We start from the raw sequence: 24221 nt of genomic DNA on the forward strand, positions 1-24221 counted from the left end.
CCGTCTTGGCCTCCCAAAGTGCTGGGATTACAGGATTGAGCCACTGCGCCCAGCCAAGTTTTGTATTTTTAGTAGAGATGGGGTTTCCCCATGTTGACCAGGCCGGTCTCGAACTCCTGACCTCAGGTGATCCACTCGCCTCAGCCTCTCAAAGTGCTGGGATTACAGGTGTGAGCCACTGTGCCCAGCCTAGTCTTTTGATTTCGGTTTCCTCATCTGTAAAATGGGGCCACAGGAGACCCTGCTTCGTGGAGTAGTTGTAAAATGATGTGGGAAGCTGGGTGCGGTGGCTCACACCTGTAATCCCAGCACTCTGGGAGGCCGAGGTGGGCAGATCACTTGAAGTCAGGAGTTGGAGACCAGCCTGGCTAACATGGTGAAACCCCATCTCTACTAAAAATACAAAAATTAGCTGGGTGTGGTGGCAGGCGCCTGTAATCCCAGCTACTTAGGAAGCTGAGGCAGAACTGTTTGAACCCAGGAGGTGGAGGTTGCAGTGAGCCAAGATCACGCCACTGCACCCCAGCCTGGGCAACAACAGGGAAACCCAGTCTCAAAAAAATAAATTAATTAATTAATTTAATTAAATAATTTTTTTTTTTCCTATGGGCACCTGGCAGCTTTTATCCTTTTTATCCTTTTTGTCCAATTCATTCCACGTGCCCAGCACAGAGCCAGCATCTGGTGGCCACCGGCAGGTGCACAGAGGGTGGGGGGTTTTTAAGGATGAGGAGAAGCATGAGTGGAAGGACAGATGGGTAGATGGCGGCTGAAAAAAGGGTGAGGGAGCGGATGAGTGAATGAAGCCGTGAGTGACGTGTGTGGAAAGACGGATGGATGTGTCTGTAGACAGAGGGGCAGAGGATGTCTACCTTCTCCAGTGGAGCCTCCTGTGTGTAGGCTGAAGGTGAAGACTCCAGATCTAAGCACACTTCTTCAAAGAAAGCTGCCAGGGAGGGAGACCAGAGGGGCTGCCAGAGCAGAAATGCTTCTCCCACACCGCCAAGCTTCGGCCACGCTGTCCCTGCTCGTTGGAGTCCCCGTCTCTGGCGTTTTCCTTCAGGATCTCCCACCCTGTGTCCAAATCCCACTCACAGCCCACTCCCCTGGGTCACTTCCAACACACAAAGTGAGCCCAAGTCCTGCTATGGGCTTCTAAAGCCACACACGCACCACACACGCACCACACCAGCCTGTGGCTGCTCCCCTACTAGGCTGTGGGCTCCTTGAGGCAGGGCCAGGGCAGGATTCACCCTGGGCACCCAGGACGGCCCCATGCAGGCCTGGCCGCCGAATGTTTCCCGAATGAACTAAGCATCAGGGCCAGGCCCGGGCCTCACCTTGGGTCAGGTATTCTGTGCCATCCTCCAAGATCTCATCTGGCAGCAGTTTCCCTGGGGAGCTGAAAAGGCTAGGGCTAAGCCCGAGGATCTCACTTGGGTGGCCTGTTCCACTCCAGGCATCAATCTGGGGAGGCCCCAGGGACAGTGGGCTCCCTGGAAAGGAAACAGCAGACTCAGGGGTGTGGCCAGAGATCACCCTCTGCCCTAGCACAGCAGCTGGCGTTGAGGAGATAGTGCCTGATGCTTCGGAAAGCAAATCTCAGTTTCTCATTTTGAATTCTTGATTGGAGAAATGAAGAGGCAGCTGGGCACGATGGCTCACGCCTGTAATCCCAGCACTTTGGGAGGCCAAGGCAGGTGGATCACTTGAGGTCAGGAATTGAAGACCAGCCTGGCTAACATGGTGAAATCCTGTCTCTACTAAAAAATACAAAACTTAGCTTGGGGTAGTGGCATGTGCCTGTAGTCCCAGTTACTCAGGAGGCTGAGGCGGGAGAATTGCCTGAACCTGGGAGCAGAGGTTGCAGTGAACTGAGATTGTGCCACTGCACTCCAGCCTGGGTGACAGAGTGAGACCCTTTCTCAACATTTAAAAAAAAAAAAAAAAAAAAAAAAGAAGAAATGAAGCCAAGTGACGTTTGGCATTATGTCACGGATGGCCAAAAAAAAGAAAAATCAGTATCATGATGTACAAAATCCCATAGGCTGATTATAACTACCTGCAGCTCTACAATAAGAAAGATTCTGAGGTCAGGTGTGGTGGCTCATGCCTGTAATCCCAGCGCTTTGGGAGGCTGAGGCGGGTGGATCACTTGAGGTCAGGAGTTCAAGATCAGCCTGGACAACATAGTGAAATCCTATCTCTACTAAAAATATAAAAATTTGCTGGGCATGGTGGTGTACACCTGTAATGCCAGCTACTCAGAGGCTGACGCAGAATCATTTGAACCTAGGAGGCAGAGGTTGCAGTGAGCCGAGACAGCGCCATTGCATTCCAGCCTGGGTGACAAGAGCAAAACTGTGTCTCAAAAAAAAAAAAAAAAAAAAAGGATTCTGAGGTCGGGAGCAGTGGCATGTGCCTGTAATCCCAGCTCTCTGAGAGGCTGAGGCAGGACAATCCCTTGTGTCCAGGAATTGGAGGCCTCAGTGAGCTGTGATTGTGCCACTGCACTCCAGCCTCAGGGTGAGAACTTGTCTCAAAAGAAAAAACAAAACAAAAACACAAAAAGAGGTCGGAGGGGTGGCTCATGCCTGTAATCCCAGCACTTTGGGAGGCTGAGGTGGGCGGATCACCTTGGGTCAGGAGTATGAGACCAGCCTGGCCAACATGGTGAAACCCCATCTCTACTAAAAATACAGAAATTAGCCAGGCATGGTGGTGGGCACCTGTAATCCCAGCTACTTGGGAGGCTGAGGCAGGAGACAGAGGTTGAAGTGAGCTGAGATTGTGCCACTGCACTCCAGCCTGGATGACAGAGTGAAACCCTATCTCAAAAAATAAAACAAACAAACCAAAAAGACCCAGAACGATTCTGAGGTAATGTCTGGACTCAAGGAAAGAGTGGTGATTGATTAGCAATGTCTGCTATGGCAGCAGTGGTGGAGAGATGGCAGGTACACTGCATGTTTGCCTTCCCTTTCCTGTGCTTAGGGGATCTCCATTCCCTTTCCTGCCTACCCTCTTCCATAGAAATCCTCAGACTGAAAGTATGGGAAGGCCCACACCAGCCTACAAGGAGGAAAGACAGAGTTGCAGTCACCTTGGGGGCTGTTCTCTGGGGTCCAGGCAGGAAGCCAAGGGTCAGCATCTAGAGACCCTTTGTCCACATCCTCGCTGGAATCATAGAACACCAGCTTCTGCCTGCAAGAGATGGAGTTTCAGAGTCAGACACATAGGCCCCGCGCTGGAAACTGCTATAGGGCCCCTTTGGCACTCTGCACTGGCCCCTGGGGGAGTGCTGGGGGCGTAAAGCTCAGTCAGTTGAGGCTCCCATCCTCAGAGAGCTTACAGTCTCATGAGGAGAGCCCAGCCCATAAGCAGGCGCTGCAGACGACAGGGCAGTGCTGTGACCGAGGGCACTGGAGGATGAGCCAGTGGAGGGCAGTGGGCTCAGCCTGAGGGATGGGTGGTTTTCCAGGGGCACAGGGAAGCAGGCTATCCAGGAAGAAGTACTGGAATGTGAGAAGCTCAGAGGGGCTGGCGCAGGGCTCCTAGGGAATGGTGAATATGTGGTGGTGTGAAGTGTAAGAGTCATGGGTGAAGGGCAGGAGAGAGGGCTGACGAAGTGAGTTGAGGGCCACTAAAGGTTTCACAGGCCAGGTAAAATATCGGGGCCGGGTGCAGTGGCCCATACCTGTAATCCCAGCACTTTGGGAGGCTGAGGTGGGAGGATTGCTTGAGCCCAGGAGTTCAAGACCAGCCTAGGCAACATAAGGGGACCTCATTTCTACAAAAAATAAACATTAAAAAAATTAGCTGGGTCCGTGGTGGTGTGTGCCTGTGGTCCCAGCTACTCAGGAAGCTGAGGCAGGAGGATTGCTTGAGCCCTGAAGGTTGAGGCTGCAGTGACCTATGATTGCGCTACTGCTCTCCGGCCTGAGCGACAGAGTGAGACCCTGTCTTAAAAAAAAAAAAAAAAGCCGGGCGCAGTGGCTCACGCCTGTAATCCCAGCACTTTGGGAGGCCGAGGCGGGCGGATCACAAGGTCAGGAGATCGAGACCATGGTGAAACCCCGTCTCTACTAAAAATAGAAAAAATTAGCCGGGCGGGCGCAGTGGCGGGCGCCTGTAGTCCCAGCTACTCGGGAGGCTGAGGCAGGAGAATGGCGTGAACCCGGGAGGCGGACCTTGCAGTGAGCCAAGATTGCGCCACTGCACTCCAGCCTGGGCGACAGAGCGAGACTCCGTCTCAAAAAAAAAAAAAAAAAGATATTGGACTTCATGCTGCAGGCACTGAGGAAAGGCTTTAAGTCATGACCTCCATGGTCCAGGTCTCTGTGTTGGAAAAGCCATGTGGTCACATGAGGATGGGATGGAGGGGAGATAGAGGAGGCAGAGAGACTGGTGAGGAAGCTGTGACCATGTCCAGGAAATGGGAAGTCAGGCTTTCCTGCGAGCTCACAGTGGCAGGCACAAAGTTGGGTCCCCACTGGTGCTCAAGGGGCACCCGCAGAGGACACGCCTTGGCCTCTCTTCCCACTACCCGTCACCCACGCCAGACCAAACCCCTCAGCGCTGCAGTCAGTGCCCTGGGGACTCCCTTACCTGGGATAGGGCTGGGTCTTGTTGAGAAAATGGATCCTCGCCACATCTTCCTGGGCCAGGAGCGCAGGGAAAGGCACGTCATCCTGGACACTGCCCTGGCACCAGCAGCCTAAGGGGCAGATCAGGGTGAGCATGCCTGGGGACTGGGCCAAATTCCAGGAAGCCCAGACGCAGGGGACAAAGGGGTGCTAGCTTCTGACACACACCCTCTCACTCCCCAATCCTAGTCCAAACCTCAGGATGCAGGGCATCGCATCGGTGTGAGGCTGAGGGGTGCCCCAAATCACCCCTGGGTTTTTTGAATCCCACATCCCTATCAGAAGCTGTAATGGGGGCCGGGCACAGTGGCTCACGCCTGTAACCCCTGCACTTTGGGAGGCCGAGGCGGGTGGATCACGAAGTCAGGCGTTCAAGACCAGCCTGGCCAAGATGGTGAAACCCCGTCTCTACTAAAAATACAAAAATTAAGGCTGGGTGCGGTGGCTCACACCTGTAATCCCAGCACTTTGGGAGGCCAAGGCGGGCAGATCACGAAGTCAGGATTTCAAGACCATCCTGGCTAACATGGTGAAACCCCATCTGTACTAAAAAAACAAAAAAATTTAGCTGGGCATGGTGGCATGCGCCTGCAGTCCCAGCTACTCAAGAGTCTAAGGCAGGAGAATCACTTGAACCCAGGATAAGGAGGTTGCAGTGAGCTGAGATTGCGCCACTGTACTCCAGCCTGGGCGACAGAGTGAGACTCCGTCTCAAAAAAAAACAAAAAACAAACAAACAAACAAAAAACAGAAATTAGCCAGGCATGGGGGTAGGCGCCTGTCCCAGCTACTCGTGAGACTGAGGCAGAAGAATCGCTTGAATCCAGGAGGCAGATGTTGCAGTGAGCCGAGATCATGCCACTGCACTCCAGCCTGGGCGACAGAGCAAGATTCCATCTCAAAAAAAAAAAAAAAAAGAAAAAAAAAGAAAAAAGAAAAGGCTGAATGAACAAATAGAGGAACGAGATGACTTGAGGCCTCAAAGCCTCGAGCTCCGAACTCCCTCCCTCTTGCCTAGCTCTCTGCTTGAACACATCACCACACCTTTTCCAAACCAGCGCAGTGACTGGGGTACAGGAGAGCCCAGTGAGGCCTGAGGTGGAAGCCCTGCCCTCCTCCCCGGTTCTGTGATGGGAAACCCACACAAGACGATGCTGATCTCGTCCCACCCTTACAGCCACGACACAGCCTGCGATGAAGACCACCAGAGCAAGGCCACAAGCTTGAGAAGTGAGAGGTGGTGTTTCCTATTCACTGCTGCAACCCTCACTACTGGTACTGTGTCTGGTACACAGCAGGTGCCCCAAAGTGGCATCTCAATGAAAGAGTAAGTTCAGAGTGAGGAAAGAGACCCACTCGAGATGCCACAGTGGATGGTGTCCTCGGCCAGATCCAGCAGCGTCAGCTGGGACTGTCCTCCTTTTCTATCAGCTGGAGGTGAGGATGATGCAGGCCTCGGCTGACCACAGGAGTCGGGGCACTTTGGAGGGGTGGTGGTCCCCGCTGTGCTGCTTCCTTTCTGGTCTGGGGATGGGGTCACCAGCTTCTCAGGCTTGCTCAGGGCCAGGGAGCGGCGAGGCTTCGGGGTCCGAGTCTGGCTTTCTGGGGGAACAGAGGTTCAGGTGTTAGAGGGGCCTGGGGGTCACCTGCCTGTCACCAGAATAGGGTTCAGGTGGGAAATGTCCGTGTCTGTGTCAAAGCTATGCCTGGCCCAGTATGGGTATGCCCAGATCCTCAATCACAGGCCCCTTTGTTCAATCCCTGTCCACGTGTGAGAATCATCTTGTGATCTTTAAAAAACACCAGGCAGGGTGGGTGCGGTGTCTCACACCTGTAATCCCAGCACTTTGGGAGGCCGAGACAGGCAAATCACAAGGTCAGGAGATTGAGACCATCCTGGCTAACGTGGTAAAACCCCACCTCTACTAAAACAGAAAAAATTAGCTGGGTGTGGTGGTGGGCACCTGTAGTCCCAGCTACTGGGGAGGGTGAGGCAGGAGAATGGTGTGAACCTGGGAGGCAGAGCTTGCAGTGAGCCGAGATCGCGCCACTGCACTCCAGCCTGGGAGACAGAGGGAGACTCTGTCTCAAAAAAAAAAAAAAAAAAACACTGACCAGGAGCAGTAGCTCACGCCTATAATCCCAGCACTTCGGGAGGCCAAGGCAGGCAGATTACTTGAGGTCAGGAGCTCAGGACCAGCCTGGCCAACATGGTGAAACCCTGTCTCTACTAAAAATACAAAAATTAGCTGAGCATGGCGGCGGGCGCCTGTAATCCCAGCTACTTGGGAGGCTAAGGCAGGAGAATAGCTTCAACTTGGGAGGCAGAGGGGGCAGTGAGCCGAGATGCGCCACTGCACTCCGGCCTGGTGGACAGAGCGAGACTCTGTCTCAAAAAAAAAAAAAAAAAACTGATTCCCAGGTTCTGCCATAGACCAGTGAACCCCAAATTTCTGGGTGTGAAGTCTCAGTGTTAATACAAGGAGGAGTTGGGAGTTGAACCCAGGCATAGGGTGCTGAGAAGGCCCCCAGAGTAAGGACATCCCTGGAGAAGAAGCCCTGCTCCCGGGTGACCTGGGCTTCTGGTTCCGCCTCCAGTGACAGCTTGTACCTGATGCCTGGGTCAGCTTCTTCTTCCGAGGCCTCTGGCACGCCCCCTGGAGACGGGACTTCTGAGAGCTTGGGGAGCTGGAGGGGGTAGAGTGTCTCCTCCGCCTGGCTGCACCCCAGGCTGGATTCTGACTCAGCCCTGCAGGGATGGAGAGGGAAACAGGTCAGATCCCGCACTCCATCTGCACCCAGCGGCAGTTCCTGTCTTCTAGACAATGCTCCTCAGTCCCGGGTCAGGGTGGGACCCCAGGCTGACTTCATAGTGTGGAAACTGAGGGCTTATCCAAGGCTGCTCAGTCAGGACTGTGAAAGTAGACGGTGAGAACTTAGGTTTCTTCCGGGCTGTTTTGGGCCTTGGCCCAGGGGGAGAATGGAATCAACACTTCCCCAGACTGGGCACCTTGAAGATGCTTCCCTTCACCCTCTCCCCGCCCACACCAGCTTCTCCTCCAGCCTTCCTCAACACAGTGAGGGTCCCCTACCCAACTCCCCCACTGGGGCCTTTCCCTCTGGCCTCCTGATTCTTCCTCGTTAACATCTCCTAGGTTTACTCACTTCTATCCACATTCTCAGCTACAGAGCTAGCTTGGGCCTAATTGTCCCGTCTAGATCACTCTGAACAGTGTCTTTCCTCATCTCCCTAACTCCAGTCTCTCACTTCATGACCAGTCCTCTACACTACATGTCAGGGACAAAAATTAGCTGGGTGTGGTGGCGGGTGCCTGTAATCGCAGTTACTTGGGAGGCTGAGGCAGGAGAATCGCTTGAACTCAGGGGGTGGAGCTTGCAGTGAGCCGAAATTACGCCACTTCACTCCAGCCTGGGCAAAAGAGCGAGACTCCGCCTCAAAAAAAAAAAAAAAAAAGAATAAAAATAAACTATCTGAGTAAGAGTTTGCAGGCATGAGAAGACACGTGCGAGGTGTCTGGGGACGGCAAGTCATTGGGTGTGATTGGAGGTCTGCAGCGTGGCATGGAGATGATGTGTGGGGGCTCTGAGCCAGGTCCTGACCCAGGTTCATCTCTGTGACCTTAACCTCTCTGTGCTTCAGTTTCATCACCTGCAAAACGGGGCCACACTAGCTTCTCCCTTCTGTATTTGTCCTGAGGATTAAATGTGAGTTGATACATAGAAATAAGTCGGGCTTGGTGACCCACTCCTATAATCCCAGCACTTTGGGAGGCCAAGGCGGGAGGATCACTTGAACGCAGGAGTTTCAGACCAGCTTGGACAACATAGTGAGACTCTGTCTCTACAAAAAAACAAACAAAAATATTAGCCAGAGATAGGCACGATGGCTCACATCTGTCATCCCAGCACTTCAGGAGGCTGAGATGGGTGGATCACTTGAGGTGAGACAAGCCTGGCAATCATGGCAAACTCCCATCTCTACTAAAAATGTAAAAATTAGCTGGGTGTGGTGGCATGCGCCTGTAGTCCCAGCTACAGCTAGAGAGAGACTCCATCTCAAAAAAAAAGAAAAAAAATTATCTGGATGTTGGTGGCATGTGCCTATAGTTCAAGCTACTTAGAAGTCTGAGGCAGGAGGATTGCTTGATCCCTGGAGTTTGAATCCTGGGAGTTTGAGGTTACAGTGAGCCATGATCATGCCACTGCATTCTAGCCTGGGTGACACAGTGAGACCCTGTCTCAAAAAAAAAAAAAAAAAAAAAAAAGAGGCCAGGAGCGGTGACTCATGGCTGTAATCCCAGCACTTTGAGAGGCTGAGGTGGGTGGATCACCAGAGGTCAGCAGTTCGAGACCGGCCTGGCCAATATGGCAAAATGCCATCTCTACTAAAAATACAAAAAAAATTAGCTGGGCATGGTGGCGGTTGCCTGTAATCCCAGCTACTCGGGAGGCTGAGGCAGGAGAATTGCTTGAATCAGCGAGACAGAGGTTGCGGTGAGCCGAGATCACGCCATTGCACTCCAGCCTGGGCAACAAAACTGAAACTCCGCCTCAAAAAAAAAAAAAAGGAAACATACCACAGCACCAGGAATACACCGGTCCCCTAAGGCTAGATGTGCTGGGTGCTGTCGCTGTTACTGTAGTGTAAAATATACTGGTAGAGGCCTGGGAGGCAGAGGTTGCAGTGAGCCGAGACTATGCCACTGCACTCCAGCCTGGGCGACAGAGCGAGACTTCGTCTCAAAAAAATAAATAAATAAAAATGAATAAATAAGCCTGGCCAATGTGGCGAAACCCCATCTCTACTCAAAATACAAAAATTAGCCGGGTGTGGTGACGCATGCCTGTGGTCCCAGCTACTTGGAAGGCCGAGTCGAGAGAATCGCTTGAACCTAGGAGGCAGTGAGCCAAGATCGTGCCATTGCACTCTAACCTGGGTAACAGAATGATATTCTATCTCAAAAAAAAAAAAAAAAAAACACAAAAAACAAAAAATGAAACAACAAAAAAACCCCACAAATAAATAAATAAAATATGCTGGCAGAATGCTAGAAGATGAGGCTGGGGAGGTTTGGCAGGGACTAGGCAGGGATGAGATCCCAAAGGGCTTCCAGCATCAGGCTATGGAGGGAAGTGAATAAGATGAAAATTACTGACGGATTTTATGCCAGGGGAAGGTCGTGATGAAATCTGTTTATTTTATTTATATATATATATATTTATTATTATTATTATTATTTTGAGACAGAGTCTTGCTCTGTCGCCCAGGCTAGGGTGCAGTGGTGTGATCTCGGCTCACAGCAACCTCCACCTCCCAGGTTCAAGTGATTCTCCTGCCTCGACCTCCGGAGTAGCTGGTGTTACAGGTGCCCACCACCACGCCCCACTAATTTTTATATTTTTAGTAGATACGGGGTTTCGCCATGTTGGCCAGGCTGGTCTCGAACTCTTGACCTTAAGCAATCCGCCTGCCTCGGCCTCCCAAAGTGCTGGGATTACAGGCGTGAGCCACTGTGCCTGGCCTGTTTCTTCTGCCTGGCTGGGCTTCCCTGAAGCTCCTACTGTCCTGAAGGCCCAGCTCCAAGGCCCCTCTTCTCTGAGTTCCCATGGCATCTTGCATATCTTTCTGACTTTGTCTCCTATACCAGGCTTTGATGCAAGGGTCACTCAGTATCCCTGATGGCTGGAACAACACTTGGCACATCGCAGGCACCAGGAAACATTGGCTGAACTACTTACCCGCAAGTCCACCTTCCCCAGTGGTGGTGTGGCATTTGAACAAGGCCTTGGCGGCATCGATGTTTCTCTGGAGGTACTGAATGTACTGCAGGACATGCACCAGAATCTCCTTCTGCCTCAAAAGAAAGACATAGTTGGCCGGGCTCACGCCTGTAATCCCAGCACTCTGGGAGGCCGAGGAGGGCAGATCAACTGAGGTTGGGAGTTCGTGACCAGCCTGACCAACATGGAGAAACCCCATCTCTACTAAAAATACAAAAATAAGCCAGGCATGGTGGTGCACGCTGGTAGTCCCAGCTACTCAGGAGGCTGAAGAAGGAGAATCACTTGAACCTGAGAGGTGGAGGTTGTAGTGAGCTGAGATCGTGCCATGGCACTCCAGCCTGGGTAACAGAGCAAGACTGTCTCAAGAAAAGGCTGCAGAGATGGAACAGCAGAGCAAGAATCTCCTGGTGCAGTTTTTGGCACACACTCCCTGGCGTCTCGCCCAGCTCCTGGCTCATGCTGTATTATTCTCTATCTGCAAAGCCCTCGTCTTCTCCCCATGAACTCCCTCACCAGCTTCTCCCGCTCTGAGCCTCTGCACAGTGGTCTCCTCTTCCAGAAGTGCCACCTCTCTGCCCCTCTCACCCAGGCTGAGTCAGCTGTTCCCTCCTGTGCTTTTTTTTGTTTGTTTTTTGGAGACAGAGGTTTGCCCTTGTCACCCGGGTTGGAGTGCAACGCGCGATCTCAGCTCACTGCAACCTCCACTTCCCGGGTTCAAGCGATTCGATTCTCCTGCCTTAGCCTCCCAAGATGCTAGGATTATAGGCATGCACCACCACGCCTGAGTAATTTTTGTATTTTTAGTAGAGATGGGGTTTCACCATGTTGGTCAGGCTGGTCTTGAACTCTTGACCTTAGATGATCTGCCCGCCTCAGCCTCCCAAAATGCTGGGATCAGGCTTGAACCACCTCACCTGGCCCCCCCCGCACTCTTGTGACACCCTGGGCCTACCTCCACGAAGGCACTTGCCACACTGTTTTATAATCATCCATCATTCTCTGCCACTGACCATGAACTAGTGAAGGGTGAGACTAGCAAATTGGTTTCTCATCCCAAGTACACAGAATTGAGAGGTCACTAAACCAGGCATTGTCGAAGGAATGAGTCTCCCCAAAGCACCATGAAGGATGTCTCCTGCCCCACAGGCATCATCCATGCAGCCACCAAATACCTCCTGAGTTGGTACTGGAGTCACAAAGCTAAAAGAGACTATGACTGACTAGGGGCCAGGTGTGTCAGGGTAAACTGGACATGCTTTTTTTTGACTTCATGGAGCTTACAATCTAGTGAGAGCAACACATCTTAATAAACTCACCAATCATTGAAAATGATCGACTGTGTGATAAGCATTATAAATAAAAGAGTATAACAAGGGGTTCCAAAATTAGGGTGTCTGAAAAGGCCTCTCTGAAGAAGTAGCATTTAAACTGAGACCCAGGCCGAGCGTGGTGGCTCATGCCTGTAATCCCAGCACTTTGGGAGGCCGAGGCAGGCGCATCACTTGAGGTTAGGAGTTCAAGACCATCCTGGCCAAGATGGCGAAACCCAGTCTCTACTAAAAATACAAAAATTAGCCAGGTGTAGTGGTGCATGCCTGTAGTCTCAACTACTTGGGAGGTGGAGGCAGGAGAATCACCTGAACCCAGGCAGTGGAGGTGGCAGTGAGCCGAGATCATGCCACTTCACTCTAGCCTGGGTGACAGAGAGACTCTGTCTCAAATAAATAAATAAACTGAAATCTGAAGAGTAGAAGGAGTTATCCTGGGGAAATGGTGAGGGAAGAACACCAGGAAGTACTTTTTGAATCAAACTGGATCCCTAGAAAAATAACACAACAGCAATAATCTTCCCAACTCCAAATCAGGAAACATGGTCTGATGAAGGGACTCATGCGAAGCTGTTGTATAAAACACAGACAGTCACCGAAATGATTCAGCGTGGTCCACAGAAGGAAGCTATAATCTAACTCTGTGATCTAAGAGACAGAGGTGACTCAGCACAGAGGACACTGGTTTTGGAGAACCTGGGGCCAATCTGCCACTTTCCGGCTGTGTATTGGCAACACGGCATTTTTAGTTCTTTGAGCCTCGTTTTTCTCATCTGTGTGATGGGAATGAGGATATTAATTCCAGCTCAGATGATTGTCATTAGAACTAAATAAATTAGGGTATGTGAAATCACCCAGCAGAGTCTGCGTGATAAGCATTATAAATAAGAGTATAACAAGGGATTCAAAAATGGCCTATATTGCCAGGCACGGTGGCTCACGCCTGTAATCCCAGCACTTTGGGAGGCCAAGGCAGCCGGATCACTTGACCTGAGGTCAGGAGTTCGAGACCAGCCTGGCCAACATGGTGAAACCCTGTTTCTACTAAAATACAAAAACTGGCCAGGCGTGGTGGTTCACGCCTGTCATCCCAGCACTTTGGGAGGCCAAGGCGGCTGGATCACCTGACCTGAGGTCAGGAGTTCGAGACCAGCCTGGCCAACATGGTAAAACCCTGTCTCTACTAAAATACAAAAACTGGCCGGACGTGGTGGCTCACGCCTGTAATCCCAGCACTTTGGGAGGCCGAGGTGGGTGGATCACCTGAGGTCAGGAGTTCAAGATCAGCCTGGGCAACACGGTGAAACCCTGTCTCTACTAAAAATACAAAATTAGCCGGGCATGGTGGCACATGCCTGTAATCCCAGCTACTCGGGAGGCTGAGGCAGGAGAATCGCTTGAACCTGGGAGGCAGAGGATGCAGTGAGCCGAGATCGCACCATTGCACTCCAGCCTGGGCAACAAGAGTAAATCTCTGTCTCACCAAAAAAATAAATAAATAAAATAAAACTAAAATAAAATACAAAAATTAGCCGGGCGTGGTGGGGCGCGCCTGTAATCTCAGCTGCTCGGGAGGCTGAGGCAGGAGAATCACTAGAACCCAGGAAGCAAAGGTTGCAGTGAGCTGAGATTACAGGCATGAGTCACCACACCTGGCCTCAGTCTTTTTAAGCTTATTATCTCTAATACCAGGTTTTGAGCACATGGTTGGCACTCGATAAGAAAAAGTCCTTATAAACCATGAAGTAATATATAAATGTTACTTATTATTACTAGTATAAAGGTTTTATGTAGAAAGCAATTGGGCATCATCCCAGATTTCAAGACAGAAGCCTCAGTAATTGCAACCTCAGGAAGGTTAGTTTGGAGGCTACACCAGAGTCTGAACTCTCAAAGACCTTCTGAAGGTAAGATCAACAGGTCCTGTAACTGTCCCAACCAAGGGGGCTCATTCAGTCATTCAACAAACATCTATTGAGCCTTGAGTGGCAGAATGGTTGAAGGGAAGAGCCTTTGGAGTGAGATACATCTGACTCTCTCTCTCTTTTTTTTTTTTTTTTTTTTTGAGACGGAGTCTTGCTCTGTAGCCCGGGCTGGACTGTAGTGGCCGGATCTCAGCTCACTGCAAGCTCCGCCTCCCGGGTTTACGCCATTCTCCTGCCTCAGCCTCCCGAGTAGCTGGGACTACAGGCGCCCGCCACCTCGCCTGGCTAGTTTTTTGTATTTTTAGTAGAGACGGGGTTTCACCGTGTTAGCCAGGATGGTCTCGATCTCCTGACCTCGTGATCCGCCCGTCTCGGCCTCCCAAAGTGCTGGGATTACAGGCTTGAGCCACCGGAGTCTCGCTCTGTCGCCTGGGCTGAAGTGCAGTGGCCAGATCTCAGTTCACTGCAAACTCCGCCTCCCGGGTTTACACCATTCTTCTGCCTCAGCCTCCCGAGTAGCTGGGACTACAGGTGCCCACCACCTTGCCCGGCTAGTTTTTTGTATTTTTTAGTAGAGACGGGGTTTCACCGTGTTAGCCAGGATGGTCTCCATCTCCTGACCTTGTGATCCGCCCGTCTCGGCCTCCCAAAGTGCTGGGATTACAGGCTCGAGCCACCGCGCCCGGCCGACTCTCTCTCTTTTAAGACGGGGTCTTACTCTGTTGCTCAGGCTGGAGTGCAGTGGTATGATCTCGGCTCATTGCAACCTCCACTTCCCAGGCTCAAGCTATCCTCCTGCTTCAGCCTCCTGGGTAGTGGGTACCATGGCTGGTTAATTTTTGTATTTTTTGTAGAGATGGAGTTTTGCCATGTTGCCCAGGCTGGTCTTGAACTCCGAAACTCTAGCAATCTGCCTGCTTCAGCCTTCCAAAGTGCTGGTATTACAGGCATGAGCCACTGTGCCTGGCCACATCTGAATCCCTCCCTCTCTCTCTCTCTGTCTGTCTCTCTCTGTATTTTAACTCTGTGCCTGTGGGCGATGTGACTATTCTCTGCACTTTAGTTTCCTCAAACCAAAGAATGAGCATAGCCATACATCTCTCACAAGCCTTGTGGGAGAGTTAAGTGAGAGAAATGTATCTGAGACACTCAGCACTCAAGACCTGACACCTAGAACTCTCAGTAAGTTGGGAACGATTGTTACTGCTCTCTGCTCTATGCTAGGCCCTGTGGGCAAGGCGGACAGAGATGTCTCCTTTACGGCTCTCGCTGAACTCCACCTAAAGGAGGTCGGAAACAAGGAAGTAACTGCAGTGATACACTGCAGGTGTTCATGGTCAGAGGGAGAACCTACAGGATCAGACGGGGCAGGGGGCAATTCACCAGCCAGAGTGGTGAGGAAGGACGCTCTGAATCGAAGCTGCACCTCAAATCTCTAATACAGGAGAGGCAATTCATCACAGCTCCCGCTATGGCATGGAGCACCGGACTGAGCATGTCCCATGGCCCCGGGATGCGGGTTGTCTGTGGAGCTGGATCCCATGATGCAGTTGAGGGGAGGATGAAGAGGGAGGAGAAGAGGGGTGAAGACAGCAGAGGATACATGGTAAATAAGTAGGCTGAGGCCTGGGGAGAATTCCGAGAGATGTGGCCATCAGGTCATTTATGAAATGTTGCCAGTCTCCTGATGAGACTGCCATTCCTCGAGGGCAGGACTGTGTCGTAGTCATCTCTGGCTCCCCAAGGGCTATTCCAGCACCTGTGTATGCCAAAAACTCACATTCCTCAAATATTTTTAGCACCATGATGGACTGCATAATGCATCCCCCCAAAGTTCCAAAGATGTCCATGTCCTAGTCCCTAGAACCTATGAATATGTTGCCTTGTATGGCAGAAAGGACTTTGCAGATATGAGATATGATTGAGTTAAGGATCTTTTTTTTTTTTTTTTTTTGAGACAGAGTCTTGCTCTCTCACCCAGGCTGGGGTGCAATGGCGTGATCTTAGATCACTGCAACCTCTGCCTCCTGGGTTCAAATGATTCTCCTGCCTCAGCCTCCTGAGTAGCTGGGATTACAGGCATGCGCCACCACTCCTGGCTAATTTGTTGTATTTTTAGTAGAGACAGGGTTTCACCATGTTGGCCAGGCTGGTCTCAGACTCCTGACCTCAGGTGATCCACCCGCCTCAGCCTCCCAAACTGCTGAGATTAGAGGCGTGAGCCACCGTGTCTGGCCATGTTAAGGATCTTGAGATGCCATGATTATTCCTGTTTATCTGGGTGGGCCCAGTGTAATCACATATAATCTTATGGAGGCAGGAATGTCAAAGGCAGACAAGGCAATGTGACAACAGAAGCGGTAGGACAGGAAAGAGATTTGAAGATGCTTCCATGCTGGCTTTGAGGGACCATGATGAGTCAAGGAATGCAGGCAACCCCCAGAAGTTGGCAAAGAGAAAGGAAACAAACTCTCCAAAGCTTCTAAGAGGAACCAATCCTGCTGACAACTTGACTTTAAACCAGTGAGACTGGCCAGGCGCAGTAGCTTATGCCTGTAATCCCTGCACTTCGGGAGGCCAAGGTGGGCGAATCACTTGAGGTCAGGAGTTTGAGACTAGCCTGGGCAACATGGTGAAACCTTGTCTCTACCAAAAATACAAAAAATTAGCCGGGTGTGGCAGTGGGTGGCATGAGCCTGTAGTCTCAGCTACTTGGGAGGCTGAGGTGGGAGGATTGCTTGAGCCTGGGAGGCAGAGGCTGCAGTGAACTGAGGTCGAGCCACTGCACTGCAGCCTGGGTGAGAGAGTGAGATCCTGTCTCAAAAATAAAACAGAACAAAACAAAAACAAAACCTAAAAACCCCAAAACAACCAAACAAGTGAAAAAGCCACTGAGACAGATATTGGACTTCCGAACTCCAGAACTGTAAGAGAATAAATTTGGCTGGCCACGGTGGCTAACACCTATAATCCCAGCACTTTGGGAGGCCAAGGAGGGTGGATCGCCTGAGGTCAGGAATTTGAGACCAGTCTGACCAATATGGTGAAATCCTGTCTCTACTAAAAATACAAAAAAAAAAAAAAAAAAAAAAAAATTAACCAGGCGTGGTGGCATGTGCCTATAGTCCCAGCTACACGGGAGGCTGAGACAGGAGAATCACTTGAACCTGGGAGGCGGAGGTTGCAGTGAGCCGAGATCGCATCACTGCACTCCAGCCTGGGCAACAGAGCGAGACTCCATCTCCAAAAAAAAGAAGACAGAATAAATTTGTGTTGTTTTAAGCCACTAAAGTCTGGGGTGATTTGTTACCATAGGAAACTCAGGGATTTAATACAGCTTTTATATATAAAGCACTTACTAGTGAGAGAGATTTAGGAGAATCCATGTGACCCGGTAGTTGACAGATGTGGTAGGCAGGATAACGGTTAGGGTTAGGGTCAGGGTTAGGCAAATCTGTCCCAAATACCCACTCCTCTGAACCTCTCTAAAGGCAAGTCACACACTCTAGCTGGGATCAGTTTTGCCTGTGTTTAAATCTTTTTTTTTTTTTTTAGACAGAGTCTTGCTCTGTTGCCAGGCTGGAGTGCAATGGCATGATCTCAGCTTACCACAACCTCTGCCTCCTGGGTTCAAGCGATTCTCCTACCTCAGCCTCCCGAGTAGCTGGGATTACAGGTATGCGCCACCATGCCTGGTTAATTTTTTGTATTTTTAGTAGAGACAGAGTTTCTCCATGTTGGTCAGGCTGGTCTCGAACTCCTGACCTCAAGTGATCCACCTGCCTCGGCCTCCCAAAGTGCTGGGATTACAGGCAAGAACCACTGCGCCCAGCCAAATCTTTTTTTTTTTTTTTTTTTTTTTTCCTTTGAGACGTAGTCTTGCTTTGCTGCCCAGGCTGGAGTGCAGTGGTGTGATCTTAGCTCACTGCAACCTCCACCTCCCAGGCTCATGTGATTCTCATGCTTCAGCCTCCCAAGTAGCTGGGATTATAGGTGCGTGCCATCACAGCCAGCTAATTTTTTTTTTCTTTTTTTTGAGATGGAGTCTGGCTCTGTTGTCCAGGCTGGAGTGCAGTGGCGCAATCTGGGCTCACTGAAACCTCCACCTCCTGGGTTCAACAATTCTCCTGCCTCAGCCTCCTGAGTAGCTGGGATTACAGGCACATGCCACGATGCCTGGCTAATTGTTTTGTATTTTCAGTAGGGATAGGGTTTTACCATGTTGGCTAGGCTGGTCCTGAACGCCTGACCTTAAGTGATCCACCAGCCTCGGCCTCACAAAGTGCTAGGATTACAGGAGTGAGCCACTGCGCCCAGCTAATTTTTGTATTTTTAGTAGAGATGGGGTTTCACCATGTTGGCCTGGCTGGTCCTGAACTCCTGACCTCAGGTGATCCACCCACCTCGGCCTCCCAAAGTGCTGGGATTACAGGCATGAGCCACCATGCCTGGCCCCTGTGTTCAAATCTCCATTTTCCTGACCAGATTCTGAGTTCCCAGAGGATGAGCACTGAGTCTCAAATTTCCTTGCTTCTCCCTATTGTAACAGAACAGCTGCCTGCATCCAACAATCTTTCATAATGCCTGATGAATGAATGAGTAGATGAATGCATGAGAGGAAACAGAGCAGGAAAATATCCTACCAAGCCTTCAAGATCTGAATTTCATATTAAGGTACTCCCACTGGGCACAAGGTGTTAGCTTAGCACTATATGCATTTCTGGAGTAGCCTATGGGGACACAGAGGGAAACCTTACCTATTCCTGCCTAATAGAGATGATACCCATAGGTCACAAAACAAGGTGCTAGAGGGGAAACTGACGTTTACTTGAGGCATGCTATGCACTGGGCCTGTCATAGCTATATTGTCATTTTGGTCTCACAGTGTCTCTGGGTAGCAAGAGTCACCCAGGGTGGAGTGCAGTGGTACAATCTCGGCTCACTGCAACCTCTACCTCCCAGGTTCATGTGATTCTTGTGCCTCAGCCTCCTGAGTAGCTGGGACTACAGGCACCCACCACCACACCCGGCTAAGTTTTGTCTTTTTAAAAAAAAAAAATTAATTCTTTTTGAGAGGGAGTCTTGTACTGTTGCCAGGCTGGAGTGCAGTGGCATGATCTGGGCTCACTGAAACCTCTGCCTCCCTGGTTCAAGCGATTCTTCTGTCTCAGCCCCCCAAGTAGCTGTGACTACAGTTACGCGCCACCATGCCCAGCTAATTTTTGTATTTTTAGTAGAGATAGGATTTCCCCATGTTGGCCAGGATGGTCTCGATCTCTTGACCTCATGATCCGCCCATCTCAGCCTCCCAAAGTGCTGGGATCACAGGCATGAGCCACAGCATCCGGCCTAAGTTTTGTCCTTTTTAGTAGAGATGGTGTTTCGCCATGTTGGCACGGCTGGTCTCGAACTCCTGACCTCAGGTTATCCGCCTGCCTCGGCCTCCCAAAGTGCTGGGATGCCAGGCGTGAGCCACTGCATCCGGCTCCAAGAGTTCTTTTCCCTTGTTTGACAGTTGAGAAAACTGAAGCTTAGAAAGTTGGCCAGGCACAGTGGCTCATGCCTGTCATCCTAGCACTTTGAAACTGTCTCTACTAAAAATACAAAAATTAGCTGGGCGTGGTGGTGGGCACCTGTAATCCCAGCTACTCGGGAGGCTGAGAATTGCTTGAACCCAGAAGGTGGAGGTTGTAATCAGCCGAGATTGCACGCCAGCCTGAACAACAAAGCGAGACTCCCTCTCAAAAAGCGAAAAAGAAAAAAGAAAAAAAGAAAGTCTGGGTAGTCTGAGGAACTGCCCAGAGTTCTGCAGCTGTGAAGCTAGAGCGCTCAAACCCATGGCTATTTGATTCCTGGAACAATGATCTTTGTGCTATCTCTATTTCCCCAGCCCGGTTTCTCCTGTCTCCTTTGCAAAAAAGCATCCTCCAGGCACCTAGTTATGGGATCACAGACTCCCAGAAATTCCCGTTCAGAGTAGCCCCATTCCCATTTGAATGCTGCCACTGAAAGGATCTGTCTAGGTTTCCCAGGAGAGGGTGACCCAGTTGCTGCTATTTAAAGACCTGCCTCCCAAATCTGGCCCCTCTCCTCTAGTCCCTGTACCTTTGTGAGCTTCTTGGTCCCCGTCTTCAGGGCTATGGGCAGCAGCAGTGCCAACTCTTGCAGCTTGGTAGTGTGGTTTTTCCTCTGCTTCTTGTTTGGGGACAGGAGCTGGTTTTGGTTCCTCTGATTCCTGTTTGGGGACAGGAGCCGGTTTTGGTTAGGACATCCAAAACTGAATTCCACATCTAACCCGCAAACCTCCTGTCTGTGTTACCCATTTTAGGGCTGCCTGCACCCTACCCTGGACACTCAAGACAGAACCCCAGGCATCACCCGTACTTGTTACGTTCCCTTAGCCCTTAATCAGTCACCAAATCTTACCCACTCCTCCTCCATCGCCTTCTCTTCAACCTCACAGCCCTGCCCTAGTCCATGTGTTAACATCCCAATAGTTCACTCAACCCTGCCATTTGGCCTCTTCCACCCCTACTTTCTGCTAGAGTCAGGGTGACCTTTCTGAAACACAAATCTGACCACGTCACTCTCTTGCTTCAAACCTCTCCATGTCATCTCATTGTTAAGGATCAAGTTTAAGTGCCTAATGTGGGGTGGGTGCAGTGGCTGATGCCTGTAATCCTAGCACTTTGGGAGGCTGAGGCAGGAGAATCCCTTGAACCCAGGAGGTAGAGGTTGCACTGAGCCAAGATTGTGTCACTGCACTGCAGTCTGGGAGACAAAGTGAGACTCTGTCTCAAATAAATAAATAAATAAATAAATAAAATACAAATATTAGCCAGGCAGGGTGGCAGTCACCTGTAATCCCAGCTATTGGGGCAGGCCGAGGCAGGAGAATCTCTTGAACCCGGGAGGTGGAGGTTGCAGTGAGCTGAGATCACGCCACTGCACTACAGCCTGAGCGACAGAGTGAGACTCTACCTCAAAAAAGAAAAGTTCCTAATGTGGCTTATCATTTGCATCCTGCCCCAGCTGACTATTCTGGTGTCCTCTCTTGCTTCCTTTGGCTCTCTCCCATCAACTGATTGTCATTCCACAGGATGGGTGAGGTGGCTCTGCTAAGGTCCCTGCGCCCTGGTGCTCACACACCTCTGATCACTTCACCAGGCTGTCACCTGTGTTGGGGGCACCACTGTACCCCTAGCACCTAGAACATGGTCTGGCATATTGTGATGACTCGCTGTGTATTTGCTAAGTGAATTAATAAATAAGGACATGAAATAAGTTGTGTTGGCTGGGCGCAGTGGTTCACGACTGTAATCTAGCACTTTGGGAGGCTGAGGCAGGTGGATTACTTGAGCTCAGGAGCTCGAGACCATCCTGGCCAACATGGTGAAACCCCATCTCTACTAAAAATACAAAAAAATTACCCGGGCATGGTAGTGGGCACCCGTAACCCCAGCTACTTGGGAAGCTGAGACAGGAGAATCGTTGGCTGGCTAACTTTTTTATTTTTTGTAGAATTATGCTCCGCTGGCCGGGTGCAGTGGCTCATGCCTGTAATCCCAGCACTTTGGGAGGCCAAAGCGGGCAGATCACAAGGTCAGGGGTTCGAGACCAGCCTGGCTAATATGGTAAAACCCCATCTCTACTAAAAATACAAAAATTAGCCGGGTATGGTGGCGGACGCCTGTAGTCCCAGCTACTCAGGAGGCCGAGGCAGGAGAATGGCATGAACCTGGGAGGCGGAGATTGCAGTGAGCCGAGATCACGCCACTGTACTCCAGCCTGGGTGACAGAGCGAGACTCCATCTCAAAAAAAAAAAAAAAAAAAAAAAAAAAAAAAAAAAAAAGAAGTGCGCTCCACCACCTAGGTAGCACATGGCTATAGTCCCAGCTACTTGGGGGGCTGAGGATCACTTGAGCCAGGGAGGTCGAGGTTGCAGTGAGCTCTGATCACCCCATTATACTCCAGTATGGGTGAAAGAATGAGACCCTGTCTTGAAAAATAAAACAAAAAACACCAAGAACACATACAGCCCCTTGTTCTGGAGATTACAGTATAGTTGGGGCTAAAGTAATTAATCAAATTGTCACACAAACAAAATTGCAAGTAAGACCAGAAAAAGCTACATAATTTACTGGGTTAACGGGCCATTGCAAACGAAAATATGGAGCCTCTTATTCAAAAATTGAGAATGTAAAGATGGTGAGAGCATGCCGGGCGTGGTGGCTCATGCCTGCAATCCCAGCACTTTGGGAGGCTGAGCAGGTAGATCACCTGAGGTCGGGAGTTTGAGACCAGCCTGAGCAACATGGAGAAACCCTGTCTCTACTAAAAATACAAAATTAGCTGGGTGTGGTGACGCATGCCTGCAGTCCCAGCTACTAGGGAGGCTGAGGCAGAAGAATAGCTTGAACCTGGGAGGCGGAGGTTGTGGTGAGCCAAGACCATGCCATTGCACTCCAGCCTGGGCAACAAGAGCAAAACTCCGTCTTAAAAACAAAACAAAACAAAAACATTGCTGAGAGCAGAGCATCAAACCAAGCATCGAACCATCCTAAGCACAGGGCCCTATGTGACTGCACATGTCTATGAAGCTGGCCATGATAAAGAAAAAAGTGTTGCTTGGTGTTATAGAAGTTTGTAAAAGGAAGCCAGGCATGGTGGCTCATACCTGCCATCCCAGCACTTTGGGAGGCTGAGGTGGGCTGATCACTTGAGGTCAGGAGTTCGAGACCAGCCTGGCCAACACGGCAAAACCTCATCTCTACTAAAAATACAAAACTTAGCTGGATACAGTGGCATGTGCCTATAATCCCAGCTACTCGGGAGGCTGAGGCACGAATATTGCTTGAACCTGGGAGGCAGAGGCTGCAGTGAGCTGAGACTATGGGCGATAGAGCCAGACTCTCAAAAAAAAAAAGAAGTAAAAATAAGAAGCTTGTAAAAGGAAATTGATCTGAATGCTAAGTAGCAAGTGCAGTGTCACTAATACATCAAGAGGCTGTGTTTTGCTTTTGACCAAGTGTGGTGGCTCACATCTGTAATCCCAGCACTTTGGGAGGCCAGGGTGGGAGGATCACCTGAGCAAGGGAGTTCAAGACCAGCCTGAGCAAAAAAGTGAGACCTCGCCTTTACAAAAAAAATAAAACGTTGGCCAGGCATGGTGAGTCACACCTGTAATCCCAGCACTTTGGGAAGCTGAAGTAGGCAGATCACTTGAGCCCTGGAGTTCAAGGCCAGCCTGGCCAACACGGCAAAACCCTGTTTCTACTAAAAATACAAACATCAGCTGGGTGTGGTGGCGAGTGCCTGTAATCCCAGTTACTCGGGAGGCTAAGGCAGGAGAATCGCTTGAGCCTAGGAGGCACAGGTTGCAGTGAGCTGAGATCGCACCACTGCACTCCAACCTGGGCAACAGAACAAAACTCTGTCTCAAAAAAAGAAAAAAATGGCCAGGCGCGGTGGCTCAAGCCTGTAATCCCAGCACTTTGGGAGGCCGAGACGGGTGGATCACAAGGTCAGGAGATTGAGACCATCCTGGCTAACATGGTGAAACCCCATCTCTACTAAAAAATACAAAAAACTAGCCGGGCGAGGTGACGGGCGCCTGTAGTCCCAGCTACTCGGGAGGCTGAGGCAGGAGAATGGCGTGAACCCGGGAGGCAGAGCTTGCAGTGAGCTGAGATCCGGCCACTGCACTCCAGCCTGGGCGACAGAGCAAGACTTCGTCTCAAAAAAAAAAAAAAAAAAAAAGAAAAAGAAAAAGAAAAAGAAAAAAATCACTGATGAGTCCTCAAATTACCTCCTGGTAGAAACCATAACTTTGAGCCAAGGGGGTGTTGGGGTTCTATCCTTAGAGGTAAATTGAGTAGGCTGACCTTAAACTCCTGTCTAGCCCTGATAAATATATATATATTGCACATTATTTCCCGTGTGTTCTAGAGGGGCCCTTGGAAGACCTGGCAAGAAACAACTCAGGGAGCAAGGAAGAAAAAGTGTCCAGGTCTACTTATAAAGTTCAAGTTGTTATTTGACCTTGTCTCTCCTATAAACCATAGTCCCTGGATATTTACTCTGGGTTTTACAAAGCACTGGGCGAAACTTCTGGGCAAACACAGAGGTTAGGGAGCAACTGAGTGGCTGGGAATCCCAAAGTCTTGGCATCCCCTGGGCAGTAGTCCTGAGTAAGTACAACCTGGGCTCTGCTCTCAGGGGCCTCCAGGAGCCAGGGACCACCTGCTAGGGCTGCCACTTTCTTTGCTGGATGGTTTGGGTTTTAGCCAGTTTCTTCCCTCACAGTCTCTATATTTGCATCCACTAATCTCAGCTGTGCCCTCTGGGTTTTCAGGGAATAGGTCAGCTCCAGCCACATGGGTTTTCTTTCTGTTTCTCTAGACTGCCAAGTTTATTTCTGCCTTAGGGCCTTTACTATTCCCTCTGTTTGGAATGTTCTTTTGCCCTGGTTTTTGTTGTTGTTGTTTTGTTTTGTTTGTTTGTTTTTGTGTTTTGA

At 50.4% G+C, this 24221-nt stretch overlaps 1 protein-coding gene across 1 annotated transcript in view; it reads right to left on the bottom strand.

Annotated features, from left to right (window-relative positions):
• Window positions 1-24221, bottom strand: part of MEIOSIN (meiosis initiator) — a 36439-nt gene that overhangs the window by 4468 nt on the left and 7750 nt on the right. The window contains exons 3-10 of the mRNA XM_073017249.1: window positions 19810-19939; window positions 10407-10518; window positions 7258-7395; window positions 6003-6248; window positions 4609-4717; window positions 3104-3204; window positions 1341-1496; window positions 873-946 (exon numbers count right to left, since the gene is read on the bottom strand). Coding sequence (XP_072873350.1) covers window positions 873-946; window positions 1341-1496; window positions 3104-3204; window positions 4609-4717; window positions 6003-6248; window positions 7258-7395; window positions 10407-10518; window positions 19810-19939 — 1066 coding nt within the window. The remainder of the gene's footprint in view (window positions 1-872; window positions 947-1340; window positions 1497-3103; window positions 3205-4608; window positions 4718-6002; window positions 6249-7257; window positions 7396-10406; window positions 10519-19809; window positions 19940-24221) is intronic.

Source organism: Chlorocebus sabaeus, chromosome 6, assembly GCF_047675955.1.
Source record: "Chlorocebus sabaeus isolate Y175 chromosome 6, mChlSab1.0.hap1, whole genome shotgun sequence".
NCBI lineage: Eukaryota > Metazoa > Chordata > Mammalia > Primates > Cercopithecidae > Chlorocebus > Chlorocebus sabaeus.